The following is a 20,804-nucleotide window of genomic DNA, read 5'->3' as shown; positions in this document are numbered from 1 at the left end:
AATTCATCAACTCTTAAGCTCTTAGTACAACATCATGAAGCTTCAATTTTTGAGACATTACTCTTCAATCCTTTAGAAAACAAAAAGTTATGGTTTACATGTGTTATTATTATAGATTATTATTATCATTATTATGATGACTATCCACATATTATCATTATTATGGTGACTATTCACATTCTTAACTCTCATGTGTCATTATGTTTCTATTAACTTTGTTAGCCTATATATAGTGCATTCTTGTGCTTCTATTACATAAACATACATACATACATACCAATGAATAACAACTTCATACCCTCTATACACTATTTATCAAGGTTAGAAGGATGTAATAAGGAAAAGTTGAGGCGATTTGGGCTAAGGAAAAAGATGATAGTGTAAAGTTCGGACTAAACTAAGCACACTTTTGGTAGTGTTGGAAATTTGTAAAAACACTTTTGGTAGTGTTGGAAATTTGTAGATTTCGTTGGTGCTCCTTTTACTCTAGCATCATATTGCGTCGAAGGCGGATCATCAAAGCACTTTTCCAAAATTAAGAGGCTTGCTTTCTCACAGCTTAAGGTGATTAATTTATTACATTATATTATTATAATTCAAAATTTCATATTTCATAAGTTAAATGTTAGTCAGTCGGTTCACTATTGCTGGTCCTACACGCACTGCTTGAAAAATTCACAACCTCAATGGCTACATACATTCAATACCAAACCGAAAATGGTGCACAAGCAGTTCAAATCTTTGACTCATGGGCCACCGAGCTGAGCCCGACTGACTTTGAAGAATTCAGTTTGCCTTACTTGAAACGAATCGTGGACACGGTTAAACAAACTCACCCGGATCTTCCTTTAATTCTTTATGCAAGTGGGTCAGGTGGGTTGTTGGAATGGCTACCTTTGACCGGGGTGGATGTGGTTAGTTTGGACTGGACCGTGGATATGGCTGAAGGCAGGAAACGGTTAGGTTCTGATATAGCGGTTCAAGGGAACATAGACCCGGTTGTGTTGTTCGGGTCAAAAGATTTCATCGCCAATAGGATACATGATACCGTGAAGAAAGCAGGGAAATGCAAACATATATTGAATCTTGGTCATGGGATTGTTGTAGGCACACCAGAAGAAAATGTTGCTCATTTTTTTTAGGTTGCTAAAAGTCTTAGGTACTAAAAAGAGTGCTTTTTGTAGACATGACTTTAAATTATTTGTTACATGTTAGTATTGTTGCATTGCACTTTAGTTTAATATGTCACATATTGTTTATTCTTTCCATCTTACATTAACTATTTATGATTTGGGCCAATATATTTAAGTAACTTTGGGAATTGGCTTAATGGCTTTTCATTATAAAGTTGAAAATAAAAGCTAACCGTATCCATAACTCAATAATGATACAACTTTCACCTTGCTCTACAAGTAACTCAACAACTAAAGAAGAGTTGCTTATAATGGTGTTTCTTGATGAAACGAGCTATAGTAGGGCGGGTCGTACACAAGTTGAAAATCTATATCTATATTCTATATCTATATTATATATAAAGGAATAGTGATGGGCAATGAAGTAATTTCATAATTTGAGCATGAGGATAGAAACGTCATTCCATAATTGGGCAGAAAAAGTAATTTGACAATCACTCGATTCGTATTCAAAGCGTTTGGTACAAGTTGATTAAGCTTCACATTTTGTAAAATTACTCTTGCATCCTTAGAAGATACAAAAGGTTTATGGTCTTTTAACTAATGATAATTATAATTTAATAACTACATTAAGTGCATATAATAATTAATAATTACATTATCACATTAAGTTCATATAAGATAAAAATACTCAAATATATCTATATAATCTATATTATCTATATCTATAGTTACTATATCTATACTATATTATAAAACATATAGCATGGGAATGTTAAGAATTTTTTTAAGAGCTTTTACATGTCTTCATTCCTATAGTACAACAAATAATACACAGGGCGTGAATCAAATAGATGGATATTATAAAATTGTCTTGTGAGTTAAATTAACACCTTTAAAAAGGTGGTATTAGCTAGAATAGAAGTTAGGGTTTAGGGTAATATAATTATCTTCATGATTAGGAAATATAATTTGATAAGTTTATTTCATAATTACACAAATACACAGCGTATGTTGTAATAGATTGAATGGACAATTATATTCATGATCTAGAATATACCAAGTGCATTGAATTCGATGCATTCCTTGTGAACCATATAATAATAATAATAATAATAATAATAATAATAATAATAATAATAATAAACGGAAGTCAATTTTTTGGTGCGACTGTCGGGGAATTGAGACAGTTTCATTAGCTCCTTAAGTATTATAAGATGAGACCATGAATCGAACCAGATCGAAACATTCAAATGTCGACGGACATACTTTGCCTGAACGTCGACTGCAAACGAAGGATAGCCTACACAAAACAATTAGTATCCATGCCACGTAACACGACCAGTTTAAGAAAGTCATTTTAAAAGTGTGTTAATTCGAATACCATAAAACGGGTCATTTTATAAGGGTGTCAATTTAAATTTCGTTTGAAATGTGTTATTTTAAAAGCATGTCGATTTGGTTGGCTCAAAACAAATCAATATAAAAACGTATCGATTTGTTTTGGGTCTTTACGGGTCTTTTTGAAATCGTAACGATTTGGTTTGGCTCAAAATTGGTTATTTTAAAAAGGTATCAATTTGGTTCAAGTCAAAGCGGGCCATTTTAAAAAGTTGTCAACCTGGTTCGGGTCAAAACGAGTTATTTTATAAGTGTGTTAATTCGTTTCGTTGATTTGAATTTTCCTTAATTTTGCACACATTAATCTTTTAATCCATGAGAAACTGCTAAGATAATAGTAAAATAACATATAAAAATGAATACAAGTCGATAAATAGATTGAAGTTTAGGGTGTTGATATTTGAAACATAATTGGCGGACCCAATGTGACTTGTATTAGAATAAACCCATCAGGTGTACGACGCCTTTCACACGCCGGTTGAAAATAATCTCTACAACAATATGTCACATAAGGCAGGTTGGATTACGTAAAGAATTGTTTTTGAGTTTGATACAATTGTCGCTTTGTTGCTCAATTATTTTTAAGGTTTTGTTAAATTTTATATTTATATGAGTTGAGATAATTTAATAGGTAATATTGGACAACAATGAAAATAGTATAGGGTCTTTCTTTGTTGCATTTAACTCCTTAAATAGCTTCTCAAACTCTAAGGGCGCGTCAATTTCACATAATGGAATGGAATGAAATTGGAATTTGCATAGGATTTGAAATTTAAAGGAATTGGATTTGGAATATGAACATTCCAATAGGAATTGGAATTGAGGGGAATTGAAATCCAAATACATTATAGTGTGTTCGTTTGACAAATGAATAGAAATCAAGAAGGTTTTTTTAACAATGATAACAACGAAACTATTTTAGTTTTTTTAGAGTTTTTGTTTTTTATTTATATTTTTCGTTATGATTTTTTTTAATTTTATTTGAAATTTTTTATGGGTTTTATATTAAGATCAAAAACCCCTTAAAAATATTCAAAAATAATAATAAAAAATTCATAACTCAAAATATAAATTAAAAACAAAAAAAGTAACAAGGCTAAAATGTTTTATTCGTTTTCCTCGTTAAAAAAAAACTCGAGATAAGATTCCAATGAATTTCCTTAAATTCCTCCACATATTGGAAGGATTTGAAATCCATGTATTTAAAGGAATTTGAAGGAATTAAATTCCAATTCCAATTCTTTGAACCGAACACACCAAAATGAAATTAAGATTCCAATTCCAACGAAAGAAACACGCCATGTCATGGGATTTTAATTCCAATTCCTTTGAATTCCCATGAATTCTGTGAAACGAACACACGCTAAGTGGCATTTTAAACTAAAATGTGTAATGTTAATATACATTTTAACCGTGCAAAGTAATTAATATAATTTGACTATACATTAGACTTAATATATAATTTACGGGTATGGATAGGAAAATAGTTGTTATCAAACCAAGTAACATTGAAATTCATAATGGAAATAAACCGTTTTATGTCACGCTTGCTCAAAATAAAGAAGAGAAAATGACAAAAGTCCAGTTACATGTTGGTTTTTAAGTGTATGAAAACCATTTTCCTGGGTTTATCATTTGGTTGAAAATATTGAACCAACATATTAAATGTAGCTTAATCATCCTGTTAAGGTATATTTAATTGATTATTGATTCATGTAACTAAAAATATTTGGGTATGACGTTCATGCGTCCAACAATGGTAGATAATGTTATCAAGTTAGTTCATGATCAAGGAAGTCAAGGATAATACTTCAATTAGTTTTATTCTAAACAAAGTTTATGGTATTATTTAATTTAACGGTTTATCAATATTAATTTATATACTAAATTGTAACATCCTACTTTCGGATATATTAATAAAATAAAGTTCGTTTATTTTATAGCGGGTCGTTATCGGTTTAGTTGAATAGAATACGAGATGGACTTGTGTTAGGTAAATGGATATGGGTTATGGACTTGGGTTATGGAGGAATGAAGGAAAGACCATGGGCTTAAGCCCATGATCAAAAATATATATACCCTTAATCCTCCATTTAATTCATTTACACATATCCCTTACACCATCCAAAACACACACTTAAGATTCTCTCTCTAGTTCTCTCTCTCTCTAAACCGATATCAAGAAGGAAAACGAGAACCGACCCGAGGTAATGATAGTATTTTATTGTTTGAGCTTAAATCCGTTAGATATAATCATGAAATGACGAGCCGACACCGTTAAACCGTTTAATTCACGAGATCCGGGTGGATTCGGGTATAAACCGAACCTATGATGAGCTTAGGGATCACCCTAGCTCAGATCTGGATCGAACGGGGCGAAAAACGGCGAAAAACGAGTTAAAACTCGTTTTTTCCGGTGAGTTCGCGTTTTTCCGGCGGTTTTCCGGCAATGGCGGCGCCGGAAAGGCGGCGCCGGAAAAGTTAATACGAGGTTACGGGTGTCAGGGAATGTTCTGACATCCCCTGACCTAACCCTAGTTCGTTAGGGAATATAACGAACTAGAAGCGATTCGCTAGCTGATTCGTCTAAGGGAATATAACGAACTAGAAGCGATTCGCTAGCTAATTCGTTAAGGAAAGACTGACGAACTAGCTTCAGTTCGTTAAGTCCGATTCGTATGTCGACCAGTTCGTTATAAGGTTTAATTCGCTATGAGGACTAGTTCGCTATGAGGGTCCAATTCGCTAAACAGGCCAGTTCGTTATGAAGTAACAAATTAGCCAGTTCGTTATGAAGGACAGAAGTAACGAATGAACACCAATTCGCTAAGGAGCATCTTAATGAATCAGAACTTTGAAAGAATGACAGAACAGTCCCTGAACTTAGAAAAGAATGATTTAATTACAAATAAACCCTTGAACTTTTAAGTAGCATATTATTCAATGATTCAAATGCAAATGGAAAATGTGATAAGACAGTTAATGAAAATAAAATTTTTCCAAGCTGACCTGGCAGCTTAACCCCAGCCAGGGGCTCTGCCCCTTGGACCCCGCTAGGGGCTGCCTCCCCTAGAACCTCGCTGCCAGGGGCGCTGCCCCCGGACCCCCATTCGTTGAGGGTAATAACTAAACTAGAAATACGATATGTGTAGTGATAGTTTACTGAAACGTATAATTATTACACAGTTAGTCGTGCACAGCTCAAGAAGGGAATAACCGTAAATGGTGAACGCAACCGCCTTGAGGTGAGTTTCTAGCCCCACTTCCTTGTTATGTTTTAGGGGCTGTGTGCATACTCGATGTGATAGTTAATACACTTACCTTAAGTGGTAAGTGTATGCCTTGTATGATTTATGTATAATGATTGCTTGACGGTGCGTGAACGATCTTCGGATATTGCATGCGCCGTCAGGTGGTAGTTAGAGGTATGATTGATATGTATGACGTAAGATAATATGTATGTATGAGTATATATGATGTATGCATAATGTATGTATGATATGTTGATGGTACGTGAACGCTCTTCGGAGATTGCACGTATTGTCAAGGAAAGTATGTAAAAACATGTATGAAACAGTTGCACGAAATAAAAGGGACCAGACCCTAATAATATCTGTGATGGTGGGGACCAGACCCTTTATAATATCTATGATGTTGGGGACCAGACCCTTTATAATATCTGTGATGTTAGGGACCAGACCCTAATAATATCTGTGATGTTAGGGACCAGACCCTTATAATATCTGTGATGTTAGGGACCAGACCCTTATAATATCTGTGATGTTAGGGACCAGACCCTTATAATATCTGTGAGGTTATAGGGCGAAAGGCTCTTTAAGACGTATGATTATGTATGTAAAAGAAGTATGAAGGTAAGAATGAAAGTATATGCACTTACGTGTGTATGTAAGAAAGTTAAGAGGTTAAGTATGAAATGTAAGAAGGTATTGTATGATTATGTGATTAACTAGAACTCACTCAGCGTAGCTGACTTTTAGTATGCACGCAGGTGAGTAGGATGAGGCAGCTCGTTTGAGGAGACACGTGGCACTGAATAAGGGGCTGGCATCGGAAGACTCAAGACGTTTAAGTTTAATGTTTTGTTTATTTTGAAAGACAATATGTTGTTTTAAGACAAGAGGTGTTTTGTTATGAAACGTTTTATGAAAGCTTTTATATTCCGCGAATATTTTAATTAACTCTGATATTTAGAACTGCGTTTAGGAGTAAATCCAACACGAAAGTAGGGCTACCGGTAACGGGGCCTTACATAAATTATATAAAAAATATATATACTTATCTGGTTCTTGACTCTGGTTCGACTGATCCAACTGGTCCTACGGATATACCAACAAACACGTCATCGACAACACCTTAATATGATCCTGCCGCAATGCGCGGGCACTTATGCTAGTTATATATAAAGGAAGAGTGATGGGCAACCAAGGTAATTTCACAATTACATGACAAGGACAAAACCGACATTTCATAATTGGGTATAAAAAGTAATTTGCTAACACTTGAATCCATTCTTAAAGCATTTGGTACAGCTTGATGAAGCTTTGGTCGTTGTGAAATCACTATTCCGCCCTTTGGAGATACAAAAGGTTTATTGTCTTTTAGCTAATATTTAATGATAATTACATTAACTACATATAGAATGCACAAATAATTAATTATATTACATTAAGTTCATATAATAATGCATTATTAATGATGATGATGATAGTGATAATTATTATTAAATATAGATAATAAAAATACCTAAATATCTTGTAACATCCTAAAATTTTAATGATGAATAAAAGAAGTTATGTTTAGTGATTTCGCGTAATTAATTAATATCGGGTAAGGAGCGGGTCTTGGACTTGGATTAATTGAGAGGGGTTAAATGAGAATGGGATTTCGGGGATATAAATACCCCCAAAATCCCAAAATATCTTCATTTTTCACCAAACTCTCTAACACTCCAAAAACACACACATACCACACTAACTTCGCCGCCGGACCGAAGGCAGATCCGGGCAGATCCGGCAGACCCGAGTGAGAGAGAGAGCGATTAGTGGTGATAAGCAAGTAAACGAGATCCAAACAAGCCCAAAAAGGTATGATTCTTGATATTTGAAGTTTAAAGATCCAAGCTTTTTAGTGTATAAACGACCAAAAATGGTCGGGTAGCGTAGTGGGTGATATTGAACCATAGCAAGGGTGTTAAAATCGCTCGAAATGCCGATCAGAAACTAAAACAGCGGCTGTCTGGGCAACTTCGCCTTCATCTGGGCAACTTCGCCTTCAAAGCGACGAACTTCGCCTGCAAGCTAAGTTCGCCTGATGAACTTCGCATGCAAGCTAAGTTCGCCTGATGGCAACTTCGCTGTAAAGTTAAGTTCGCCTAACCGGTAACTTCGCCTGAGGCCAAGTTCGCCTGATGACAACTTCGCCTGAAGCCAAGTTCGCCTGATGGCAACTTCGCTGTAAAGCTAAGTTCGCCTAGCTGGTAACTTCGCCTAAAGCTAAGTTCGCCTAAGGTTAACTTTGCCTAAAGTCAAGTTCAATTAGAAAATAAATTAAAAATCTAATGAAAAATGTGTTAAGACAGTTAATGGAAATAAAATTTTTCCAAGCTGACCTGGCAGCTCGACCCCAGCCAGGGGCTCTGCCCCTTGGACCCTGCTAGGGGCTGCCGCCCCTAGACCCCGCTGCCAGGGGCGCTGCCCCCGGACCCCCGTTCGTTGTGGGTAGTAATTAAGACTAGAATGATGTTATAAGTAGTGATAGTTAAATTGATATGTATACTTGTTATACAGTCAGCCGTGCACAACTGAAGAAAGGGATTACGATCAACGGAGAACGTAACCGTGTTCAGGTGAGTTTCTAGCCCCATTTATGTGTTACGTTTTCGGGGCTGTGTGCATACTCAATATGTTTGTTAATACACTTATCCTAAGAGATAAGTGTATGCCTTATGTATGTGAAATGTATGAATGATTGCTTGATAGTACGTGAACGATCTTCGGATATTGCACGTACTGTCAGGTTGTAACGCTATGTATAAGGTAAGTATGTTATGTATGTTTATGTGTATGAACATGATAGAGATAATAGAAGAAAGAAATGATAATGTATGGTTACGAAAAGGGTACCGAGCCCTAATAATACTCGAGGTATGATGTATGATTGTATGGTTACGAAAAGGGTACCGAGCCCTAATAATACTCGAGGTATGATGTATGGTTGTATGGTTACGAAAAGGGTACCGAGCCCTACTAATACTCGAGGTATGATGTATGGTCGTATGGTAACGAAGAGGGAATCGAACCCTTCTAATATTTGAAAACTAGGGACCAGACCCTTATAATATCTGTGATGATAGGGACCAGACCCTTATAATATCTGTGATGTTAGGGAATCGAACCCTTCTAATATTCGAAAACTAGGGACCAGACCCTTATAATATCTGTGATGATAGGGACCAGACCCTTATAATATCTGTGATGTTAGGGAATCGAACCCTTCTAATATTCGAAAACTAGGGACCAGACCCTTATAATATCTGTGATGATGGGGACCAGACCCTTATAATATCTGTGATGTTAGGGAATCGAACCCTTCTAATATTCGAAAACTAGGGACCAGACCCTTATAATATCTGTGAGGTTATAGGGCGAAAGGCTCTTTAAAAAGTATGATTATGTATGTAAGGAAAGCATGAAGGTAAAAATGAACGTATGATTATGAATGTAAAGAAAGTATGAAAGTAAAAATGAAAGTAAAAGCACTTAGGTGTATATGAAAGAAAGTTAAGAGATTAAGTATGAAGCGTAAGAATGTATTGTATGATTATGTGATTAACTAGAACTCACTCAGCGTAGCTGACTTTTAGTATGCACGCAGGTGAGTAGGACGAGGCAGCTCGCTTGAGGAGACACATGGCACTGAACAAGAATCTGGCATCTGAAGACTTATGATGTTTTAATTTTAATGCTTTAATGTTGAAAGACAAAGGATGTTTTGAGACAAGTTATGAATTATGTAAAGTTTTATGAAAGTTTTATATTCCGCGTAAATGTTTTAATTAACTCTGATATTTAGAACTGTGTTTATGAATAAATCCAACACGAAAGTAGGGCTACCGGTAACGGGGCCTTACATATCTATAGAATCTATCCATGCATCTATACTATACTATTATCATAATTAAATTATATTATTATTATTATAAGGCATGAGACAATGGTAGGGTAGTGTAAGAACCATTTTCTTAGAGTTTTACATGATATTTTATGCATGTTGTATAATTTCATGTAATGGTCTAAAGGGAAATCTATTGTGATGTGAGTTTGTTAGTTTTAGTGATAAAGATTGATATCCTTATTATATCACATAAGTAGCACTCTATAAGAAGAAATTATGGTAAAAAGGCATAAGGATTTTGTTCTAATTTTGAATTTTGAAAGTGGTAGGTTTGACTTTGACAGCCTTGACGTGAAGTTAAAAATTTGATGTGACAATGTTTAGTTTGTATCAAAGATTTATAACTCAACAAATTCATACATGAAGCAATTCAAAGTTTATGCTATCTAAAGTCTATTTTTTAACCACTATGAAGTGCTTTGACTTTTAAAGTCAAACCTGCTGGTTTCTACTTTCAAGGTTGGTATGAATGATATATTGATGCAAAGATTGATTTATGTGAAACCTAATGGTTCTAAATTCTAATAGGTTAAAAGTTTGTATCAAAATTTTGTTTTTAAAGTTTAAAACACCGATTTTGACTTTTACCAATACAAGTACAGGTTTATGGATCAATGGTGACTGAAGAGCAATCACATGCAATGTTGATACCCATAGAATATTTACTAATGGGGTATGGGCTTTATAGACCGAGCTCGTCTACTGGCAAACCGAGAAGCATGTTAAGCCCATCATGCATCACCCTAGAGCTACTCTCTCCTGAAAGCATGGGATTAAAGCTGAAACCAATAAAGACCCGAGTGTCATCACCTAATTCTAACATCGGAAGGTAGAAATTGTTTTTCGTGTTAAAAAGAAAAGAAATCGATCACGATGCTCGCGTACACAATTTGTTGGTAATTTTTGTCATTGTTTTGTATTTGTCATCAAATGTAGATATATACGTATCTAATATATGTAGATGTAGAGGAGAAAGGGGACAAATATTTTTTTAGAACAATGGACATATTCATATATTTGTAGGATTGGTGACAATAAAACAGAAACATTGTATTTGGTAAAAGGAATATGATGCATTTGTTTATTTCATTGTATTTGTTTATATATTTACTTTCTCTTTTGTATGTTGTTAATGATATGTCATTTTGTTTGAGTGGAAAATATGATAAATCTGTATGAAACATATTGAGTTCAAGGGTTTAACTAATGACATAATTAAAGAAGAAACTGCAAAAAGTTGCTAAACTTACAGAGAGTGTACAAGTTGCTGTTTATGAAAGCGAAAATTGTGTTCTTGATCCGGTTTGGTTTTGTGAAGTGGTTGATTATAAGGTTGCAGAACATCAGTAGAGGCAGAAGCTAGCAGCTACTGACAGTGCTTGTGGCAGCGACGGCGGTAGTTAGTTGTATTGAGTTATCAATTGGTAAAATCTCCCACTTCTTTTCAATGGGTAAAATACCCCACTTCGCTTTATAAAAAAAGTGAGAATTGACATAATTTTATTGGAGTTTGTATAAAATGGTAACAAACATTCAGACAAAAGCTATAAAATTACATGTTATAAATAAGCGATATACATTAAAGTATTCAACTATGAACTGGACGACCAAGGCTTGCTCAAATACCCGAACAACAAGCTATTCTGAAGGAGTGAGCCGATGGTCTATGTATTACATATTGCTACACTTGATCTTAGTCTAAAGGCCAAGAAAGGTTTGGCCTTTTTCTCTTAACATGCTGTCTTTTAAATATGCAACCCTCTTAGTTTGTATTCACACTTAGACAATGTGGGACTTTGATTTACTTTTTCTCATTTTGGTTGTTTTCTCTCAAAACTTTATCATATCTGATAAAACCTAGCATTTAAATATTATAAAGTAATGTTGATTATTGTCCCGTTAACTGTAATGATATCAGCATTCTTTCTAAAGGCATCTTAATATAATGAAGTTTTGAAACCGATTATGTTATTGCTAAAGGAAATTCAAGCGTGATGCATACAAATTACCAACTATAAACTAAATATTTTGCTAGGAAGATCGAATTAGTTTTTGTGATTTGGTATTATAAGAACCTTTAAAGTTGGTTACATATAAACAGAATTTGTTAGTACTAGAGAAAATCAAAATCAAACATAGTAAAATATCATAACATACGTACTTGACATGTCCCTCAACTTCACTCATTTTATGTAAATTTAAAGAAAAGTTATACATGCACCTCCTAATACAAAACCAATTACGTCATAAAAACGATCATTTTATTCTATTTAATTTGAGTATCTTATTGATATACTTTTTTAGTTTAAAATATTAACATGCTACCTATTAAAACTGGCAACATGTCAAGTTGGAGAAGCTCGGGATGTGTAAAACTGGATTAGGGTCAGAACAAGTCGAAAAAAAGGGGTAAATTTGGTTCAGGTCTGGTTGGTACGGGTTTGAGTCGAAGGAGTCAAATTAGAACAAGTTTCAGGTTAGAACGGTGTCGGGTCATAACGGGATTCGGGCCGAAATGGGTTACCGTAAAAAATTATATATTTGAAATTACTGTATAATTAAGCTTTGCTTATTGATTTCGAACTGGTTACGCGGATGCCATTGTTTACATGTACCGGGGCAGATAAATGCGTGTCCAGCACCACGCAACTCAATCTTGGAAAGCACCACGTAACTCAATCTTGGAAAGTGCTCAACCCAACGCCCCGCACTAGATCAGCGTGAATTACATGGGCGGTGTTGGTTGAGCATGTTTAATGTTGGTAACGTGCATTCCTGTGTTGGTTATGCGTGTATAATCTTTCGTTACACGCGCACTAGCTTTACATGAGTTACGCATACAATTTTGGGTTACGTGCGCACCGTCATCAGGTGACGCATGTACCGACACTTATTATGTGTTACACCACACCAAACTCTACATATCAATACGAGGGGATAATTTGTGCGAACCTGCGGCACCGCACGGGCACTTAGGCTAGTCAATTCATAAAAACTAACAGAATTCTCATTGATATTATTAGTTGATAAACAGTAAGAATAAATCTGTAAAGTCCGACTCAAAACCATAAACTTCACGAAACACAGTTCTTATTTATATATTTTTTTAATTAAAAGTAGTTAGTTAGTCACATTAAATTGTAAAATTCCTATGATAAATATCAACAATCATATGGTACGTGTGACTACACAAAATTACTTAAATTTCTTTTGAAAATTTCACATTAAAAACTTTGAAAGAACTCTTAACTAACCAGTCTCGGATCCCCAAAGGCAAAACAAAACAAGCCCTAATTTCATTTCATTTCATTTCATTTTATTATTTATTATTATATAATAATAATATTATCAAACGAAACGAAAGCTAGCTCATCATTGTAATCTACAACTCCTCTCAGATTATTATTATTATTATCTCTTCGGTCAATTATCACCTCACGGTTCTTCAATTGGTACGTATTATTATTCATTATAAATTGAATTTGTTTGAATCCGATCTAGATTGCTTCAATTATCCTGATTTCTATCATATTCCGCATCTAATTAGTAACAATATTATTATGTAATTTGAGTTCAATTTGAGCAGTTTGATGTACTTTGATCCTGTTATATATATGAAATGTGTGTTGGTTAATGGTAAACAATTGGAGGTAATGCTTGATTTTTAGAGCAGCAAGTATATTGTTAAAAGTACCAACTGAGAAATTGGATATGTGTTTGTTAGGTTAAAATGTTACTAGAGTTATTTGCAAATGGATTATAAGGTCTCTTGATTCTAACAATTATTTAGTTTTTTTACTTAGTGTCTATGTCTAAGTATCAATAATAATTATTATTAATTAATTAAAGCATATAAAAGCAAGAAAGATTGATTTTTGGCTCTTAAGATATTTGACTCTGTCTTCATGTTATTTGTATATGACACTTGTATGTTGACCAAGGTTTTTAAAATTATCTAAAAGCAAGAAAGTTTGATTTTTGGCTCAAAGATACTCGACTGTATCTTCATGTTATTTGTATATGACACTTGTATATTGACCAAGGTTTTGTAAAGAACTTGAAAGCTATCATTACTATAAAAAAAACTTGCTTATGGGGTGAGAAAGTTTACATTAGCTTATCATCTACATTCGCTACAAACTTTGGCGTTCTATCGGCAAGAAAACATTTTTGTAAGTTTTATTACTATAGTTGATATATTTTGGTTATGCGTCTTATTACATCTGTGTATAATTGTATATGACTGTGCTTCATGCAGAAAATGTTATGTGTAGCGAACACCATGGTTGTTTTTCAGTTTGTGTTGTGTGCTGTAGAAATACTTATATGATTGCATGTAGCCAGATTCATTATGATCAATTACTCATGTCGTCTATTTGACAATTGGGAGTGAAGCATGTAATGTTGGGAAACAAGTAACTAACTAACTAACAGGATCACACACACGGCTACTGAAGTTAAATAATTAAACAATAAAATTTACCTTTCCCTTACTAAATATCTTTTCATTTCATGCTAGCCCTAGGTATACTTAGGAACAGGCAACAAATATACGATATTTCACTTTCATATTATTATGGTTTAACCCGACAAGTGGAACACCCTATATGCTAAACTGTTTTGAATGTTTATTTCAATATCACATATTCTTATGTATCGTATTGATGTAGTTACTTTACTTTCATGTTTTGTTGGCTCTTTAATTCGTTTGTGGTTCAGTTGTAGATTTAGTGAATATATGGAGCGAAACAGGCGAAACTCCTCCTTTAGGAAACGCCCTAACCTTAATTTTAACAAGGGCGGTAATAAAAGAGGGAAATTTGGCGAACAGTCTTCAGAAATCTCAAAGACTCCAGAGACAGTCTACAGAATATTATGCCATTCTAGAAAAATCGGTGGTGTGATTGGGAAAGGTGGTGGTATAGTCAAAGCCTTGCGAGAGGAAACCCAAGCTAAAATTTCAGTTGCTGAAACGGTTCCTGGTTCAGAAGAAAGAGTAATAACAATATCCAGTCCTTCAGATATGCCAGTAAAAAGTAACACCGAGAATAATGATATGGAGCTGCATTGTGCAGCTCAAGATGCTTTATTAAAAGTTCATGACAGAATAATTGAGGAAGATATATCAGGTGATAATCCAATAACTGCACGCCTGCTTGTTCCAAACAATACAGTAGGATGTGTTTTGGGAAAAAAAGGAGACGTTATTCAGAGATTAAGAAGTGAAACTGGTGCATCCATACGTGTTATGCCTGGAGATGAACGCCCTGCGTGTGCTTTGACTACTGATGAGTTGGTCCAGGTAATGCTTTATTAATATTTACAATTAACATTTGTTTTTTAGCATATAGAAAATCTTAAAAAGTTATTAATATTCAGATATCAGCCAAACCAGATGTTGCAAAAGGGGCTCTATATCAAGTGTCTACATTATTGCATCAGAATCCACGCAAGGACAAACCTCCAACCGTTAAGGGCCAAAACATGAGTCACATGACCCCCGCAAAGCGGTCTGTGCGTGCTGAACCACCCATGCCATGGATGGGGCCCATCAGATTTGGGTCCAACGGCGTTAATGGTGATTATGCTGCTGCACATGGTGAGGATGTCCCATCTGAGTTCTCAATGAAGATCCTTTGCTCATCAGCTAAAATTGGAGGAGTGATTGGTAAAGGAGGATCATCTGTAAGACAGTTACAGCAAGCAACTGGAGCTAACATACAAGTGGGTGAAGGTTTTGCAGGGTGTGATGAGCGTCTGATTCGAGTGTCTTCATTTGAGGTCAGTAGTATTTATAATTCTATCTATAATTAACATGGCAAGTTGGAGATGGCAGAATCCCACGGGTAGGCCTGTAAATGAACACGGGCAGAGCATGTTCGTGTTTCGTTTAAAACTTAACAAACGATTGAACATGAACAAATAAATGGACGAACTTTTCTTGTTTGTGTTCGTTCGTTAAGAAAATGAACGTGTTTGCGTTTGTTTATGTTCGTTCATTAACAATATAAACAAACGTTCAAAAACATAACTGAACATAGAGGAACGAACATAACTTAGCTAAAATAAACTAAAAGTAAATGTTAACAATGTGTGAGGCCTAAAAAGTTACTAAAACTGACTAAATTGTAATGAGGCTAAAATAATTAGATGAACATATTAACAAACGAAAACGAATGATCTCACATTACACAAATGTAAACTAACAAACATAAATGAGCTTAAACGAATTTATAAGCGAATTCAATTGAATGGACGTAAACGAATGCGCACAAGCATAAATGAACGAACGAGCCTTGTGTTAATGCTCGTTCGTTTAACCAAATAAAAAAAATAAAAAATTCATGGTCGCTTATAAGTTAATTGGTTTAAATTTTAATTTGTACCGTAAATGGATAATCAATTAATGTTTTTGGTGAATCATATCAGGCTTTAAGGAACCCGAGGTCACAAACAATTGATGCAGTTCTCGCTATTCAAGATATATCGAATGAACACGGTGAGAAAGGCATTATGACTACAAGACTTCTTATTCCATCTAGTAAAGTCGGTTGCATAATTGGACAAGGAGGTCATGTAATCAATGAGATGCGAAGAAGAACAAAAGCAGATATTCGTGTTTTCTCTAAGGAAGAAAGACCGAAGTTTGCTGATGAAGATGAAGAGCTTGTGCAGGTGTGTTATCATTAATCTTAAGTTTTTTCTAAATAAGGCCTACAATTTAGTGAATTTACCATTTTGACCTTTTTAGGTTTCTGGGAATTACAATGCTGCTAAAGATGCCGTGTCTGAAATTGCATTAAGGTTTAGAGCAAGATGTCTCAGAGATGCAAAACCTGGAACTGGGCCAACAGAGCCTTCTCAAGTGGGCCTGGTTCCAGGATTCATGCCACCAAGACACTTAATTAGTGAAGGACCGTCTCCTTCCGGTGTCATTCGGGGTGGTCGATCATTAGGCTATGAACCTTTTCAGGTAGCATATTATGCATATTCAGTTAAATGAGCATTTTAAGATTAGCGATTAGCATAACAAAAGTGATCCTTTTATGAAGGGTGGTGGAAGGGAGTATGAACCTCTTAGTTATCCGGCTCCTTCAAGGGAATATGAGCCTCATGGTTACCCGGTTCCTCCATGTGCCTCTGGGTACCATACTACTTATTTCATATTGCTATACTGATTCATTATCTTGTGGTTTATTTACTTCTTGGTTGTGTGTTGTTTACACCAATATATTTTATGTTTTAAACAAGATACTCAGGTGCTGTGGACGTGAATATATCAAACAGTGGACAGATTTCTGGTATGGGACCTGGAATTCACAACATTAAGGAGGTCAGTTGGTTCTTCAACTTGCTAATTTTCTAACCTAAACTATCGAGTGACATTATTCTACTCATCCACTTGCTGGCTATGTAGCGTATGTATTTCATTACTATTATTTGAAGTGAAATCAATGAATTGATTAAGCTATAATAATAGGAAATGATGACTTAGGTTTAAGAGTTGTAAGGTTGAAGTTGTAGCTCATATAGTCATATCATTCTTCCCGCCTGCATGTTTTTATGGTTATCATGCAAGTTATCTAAAAGAAAGTCAGCTTTTACTCCATTAATATTTTGGGGGAAAATGGCATTAAATACCTACATGTGTAGATACAATTGTAACTTGTTCTTTTTTGCTGCAAAGTAGTAATTTTTTGCCTGGTTACCAAGTAATGGGTTAAAACCAAGTGATTTATGTTTTTCTTATATACTCTTTATGTTATATGTGATACCTTTTATGTCAAATAAAGGGGTTTTTGAGCCGCCGGGGGGGGGGGGGGGGGGGGGGGGGGTTTAGTGGTGCAACCACTTGATCTTCTGGGTCAGAGGAAAATTTTCCCTTATCTCACCCCCTCCCCATACCTTGCTATGAGTGGGATCTTATTGAGTATGCTTGTTTGTTTTGGATGCGTAGCCTTCAAATACCCACCATCACCGGTTCGTCACACATGTTTCACTTTCACAACAAAACCACAGTCACGACCTGGTTTTGCACTGATAATGTAAGAATCCATTATAAAAAAGAATCAAACGTAATATACAAATTGAAATCCAAATCGAACTTTTGTAGTGAAAACATGTATTGAGGCTGGTATAAGAAGTGGAAGACAAAAGTGCGAGAGGCTAGGGTAGGGCTATAACCTTAATCTTCACACCACCTTTGTCCTCCACGGCCACCCTTCACCACCACTGCTTCTACGCACCTCTTTCCCACCTTGGGTTCTACCCAATTGTATCAAATCTATCACGTCATCACAATGGAAACCTAACCTCTCAACCGTTTGTTTTCTGCTTCTTGTACTGGCCTCAATACATGTTCTCACCCCAAAAATACGTATCTCATCAACAGCATGATTCAAAGTCAACTAATAATATTGGGAAATCTAGTTCGATTTAGCTTTTAATATGTGTCTTAGGATTTTGTAATGTTTGGTGTGATGTTTGTGTTTGGATATCTTAAATTTTAGGCAACTTTTGGCCAAGTAATTTGCCTGTATACTAAAGTGATCAAAGTTTATTTTACTTGATGGAAACAAGGTTAAAGTTGCCAATTATTTTGATATGTAGGTTCCAGGAACAGGGATAAAACCCCAAGATCCGTATACTGTTGGTGTGGAACCCGCTTCTGAGATACTTGGTTCTAATGCCATTCATGGTGTCAATGTCTACCAAGGATATGGCGGTCCGGCTGTACAAAGCCATCCTCTAACTGCCACCTATGATCACAACTACGGTACTCAGCAAGGTCCCTTTTCAGATATGAATTCTTCTTCACACACATCATATAACACCACCACCACTGCCACCACCGCCACCACTACCACCAACCCTAACTACCTGCCCTACCCCACTCAACAAGTCCATTACCCAGAAAGTTCTTATCAGTATGGACACTAAGTTCGGGTCATTTATGTACCATGATCTACAAACTTTTTACAAGATACCCAGTGTCAGAACTGTTGCTGTCCGTCCGACTTTTTTAGAAATTTGAGTGGAGATGATACTATGGTTTCTTGCCTAGAAATTGAGACGTGTCTTGTTGTCGTTGGACAAGTATGGGACTTATGGTTAGGTGCCTTGACATGTTACTTTTAGCCTTATTTATATGATATCCACAAACCTAGGTTTGAATTAGTGGTGTATATGTGCCACAAGGGATTGGTTTGTGATTTCCCATGTTTGAAAAGCTTAGGCTCAAGTGTGTCTCTTTTATAGTTGATGTGTTATGCATATATGGTCCTGACTCTAGAGACTTGGCTCGGGTTATTGACTTTACATAGAACTGAAAACAAACTGGTCGAATAAAATGAAAAGTACTGTATTCCTAGCATACGGGCTTACATAGACTGATAGACTTGGGTAGTTACAATTAGAGCTCATTTGTTAGGAATACAGTGTTTTTCTTTTTTGGTTCTATGACTTCTATGTAATCCCATAAAGCGAACCAAGTTTCAAGAGTCAGAACCATATGTGTTGAACCTTGTGGCCACATGCCTAAAAGGCAAATGTTTAAGGCAGGTGGCCGTAAGGTTTAGCATATATGGTCTTGAGACTTGGCTCGATTTACCGAATTGCATAGAACTAAATCGGACCATGAATAAAGCCAAAAGTTAAATCTACTTTTTTTTAAACTTTACAGTTAGGAATACCATTCTTTGAGAATTTTACAATTATAGTTAGGAATGCCATAAGTTTTAACGGGTCAGATCATGATATCAGTTATTAAATAATATACCAAGAGGCTTTTGGCGCAGTGACAGTGGTGAGGGTTCAAAGTTCAAACCTATTTTTGTATTTGTAGGTATTTAGATGAATTTTACAGTGTAGAATATGGTAGTGTGTGTTGCAGTTCTGAAAAAACTTATTAAATTCTTAGGTAGGATGAATGCTTTTGTTCTTCCACTCATCACAAAATTCTTATGTAGCGTTATATTCGAAATAAAGTACTTTCTAATTTTGCGAGGAAAAAAACACTTTATTTTGAATAGGAATATCGGATTCTAATAATAATAAGCCTAGCTTTGACTCGTTGACTAATATTAATCCAAACTTAAAAAAATATCTTTGCAAATTGTTTTCTTTAACTAAACCTTTTCTAATTGGTATTTACGTCAGTTAGTTTTTTGGTGACGTAGACACTGATATGACACAAACATTTGTTATTTGATGAGGTGGCTGCTTATGTGGCACTCTCATCACCACCTCACCTCCTCCCACTACCACCACCAAGAGCCAAAATGGTTAGGGTTTTTTTAGGGTTGGTGGTGGTGATGGCTGAAGGCGGTGGGTGGTGGTGGTGAGGTTGTCATGAGAGTGCCACAAAGGCAGCCAAATCATCAAATTACAAATGTTTGTGCTGTGTCAGAGTCCACGTCTCCAGAAAACTAAGAAAACTAACTGGGTTAGATACTTAGATTTCAGTTAGAAAACGCTCGGTTAAGGAAAATAGTTTGCAAGTTGGAACTGTCACATGAAATTTCTTAAATTTGGATTAATATCGGCTAACTGGTCAAACTTGAGATTATTAAAATCCAATATTCTTTTTGAATGCAACTCGATTTTCCAATAAATTTATGTGGTGATGATGATGATCTTTTCCTAAAACAGAGTTAATTGAGCTAAAAAAAAGTTAGCTTATATGTTTATTTTGGTGTATTAAAAATAGGGGGTTCCAGACGTGTCTAGTTAACGGGTTAACAGAAGAAATTGAACATGACTCATATATATTAACCCGGACATATTCAAAATCATGTTATGTTCCTATTGACCTGTTTAAAGTTCATTTGCAAATATAACGGCAATTTAGTCCCAAATGACCAATGACTTCAACTTAATTGAACATTTATTTTTTTGTAACATGTATCTTTTTATTTGTTTATCTTTCATACTTCTCATTTTTGGTCAACAAACTTGAGTTTATACATTTATCTTTGGGTTATACAGGAAGCAGATAAAAGTGTTGGTGACAAGTTGAATAGATAAAAGAAAAATCTAAGTATCAAGCTTTTAAAGTAACTCCTAAAATCTAAGTAC

At 35.2% G+C, this 20,804-nt stretch overlaps 1 protein-coding gene and 1 pseudogene across 2 annotated transcripts; both read left to right on the top strand.

The window, feature by feature from the left end:
• Nucleotides 1-668: 668 nt before the first annotated feature.
• On the top strand, nt 669-1,166 carry LOC143637107 (uroporphyrinogen decarboxylase pseudogene; annotated as a pseudogene).
• An 11,817-nt stretch (nt 1,167-12,983) lies between these two features.
• Nucleotides 12,984-18,815, top strand: LOC143637159 (KH domain-containing protein At4g18375-like). 2 transcript variants are annotated; one of them, XM_077104608.1, is made up of 8 exons: nt 12,984-13,180; nt 14,448-15,030; nt 15,108-15,509; nt 16,158-16,403; nt 16,480-16,701; nt 16,781-16,872; nt 16,980-17,061; nt 18,339-18,815. In XM_077104608.1, exons 2-8 carry the CDS (start codon nt 14,467-14,469, stop codon nt 18,666-18,668), a joined length of 1,938 nt encoding a protein of 645 aa, XP_076960723.1. In that variant the 5' UTR covers nt 12,984-13,180; nt 14,448-14,466; the 3' UTR covers nt 18,669-18,815. The 2 variants fall into 2 exon arrangements, with proteins under 2 accessions (XP_076960723.1, XP_076960724.1); XM_077104609.1 differs by having other exon boundaries at nt 16,988-17,061; nt 18,339-18,485.
• Nucleotides 18,816-20,804: the final 1,989 nt, after the last annotated feature.

The sequence above is a fragment of the Bidens hawaiensis genome, unplaced genomic scaffold (genome assembly GCF_021521415.1).
Source record: "Bidens hawaiensis isolate Kalapana, Puna unplaced genomic scaffold, B.hawaiensis_p1.1 tig00008125_1, whole genome shotgun sequence".
Lineage (NCBI taxonomy): Eukaryota > Viridiplantae > Streptophyta > Magnoliopsida > Asterales > Asteraceae > Bidens > Bidens hawaiensis.
Note: the sequence above shows the minus strand (reverse complement) of the source record. Positions and strands in the feature narration are given on the sequence as shown.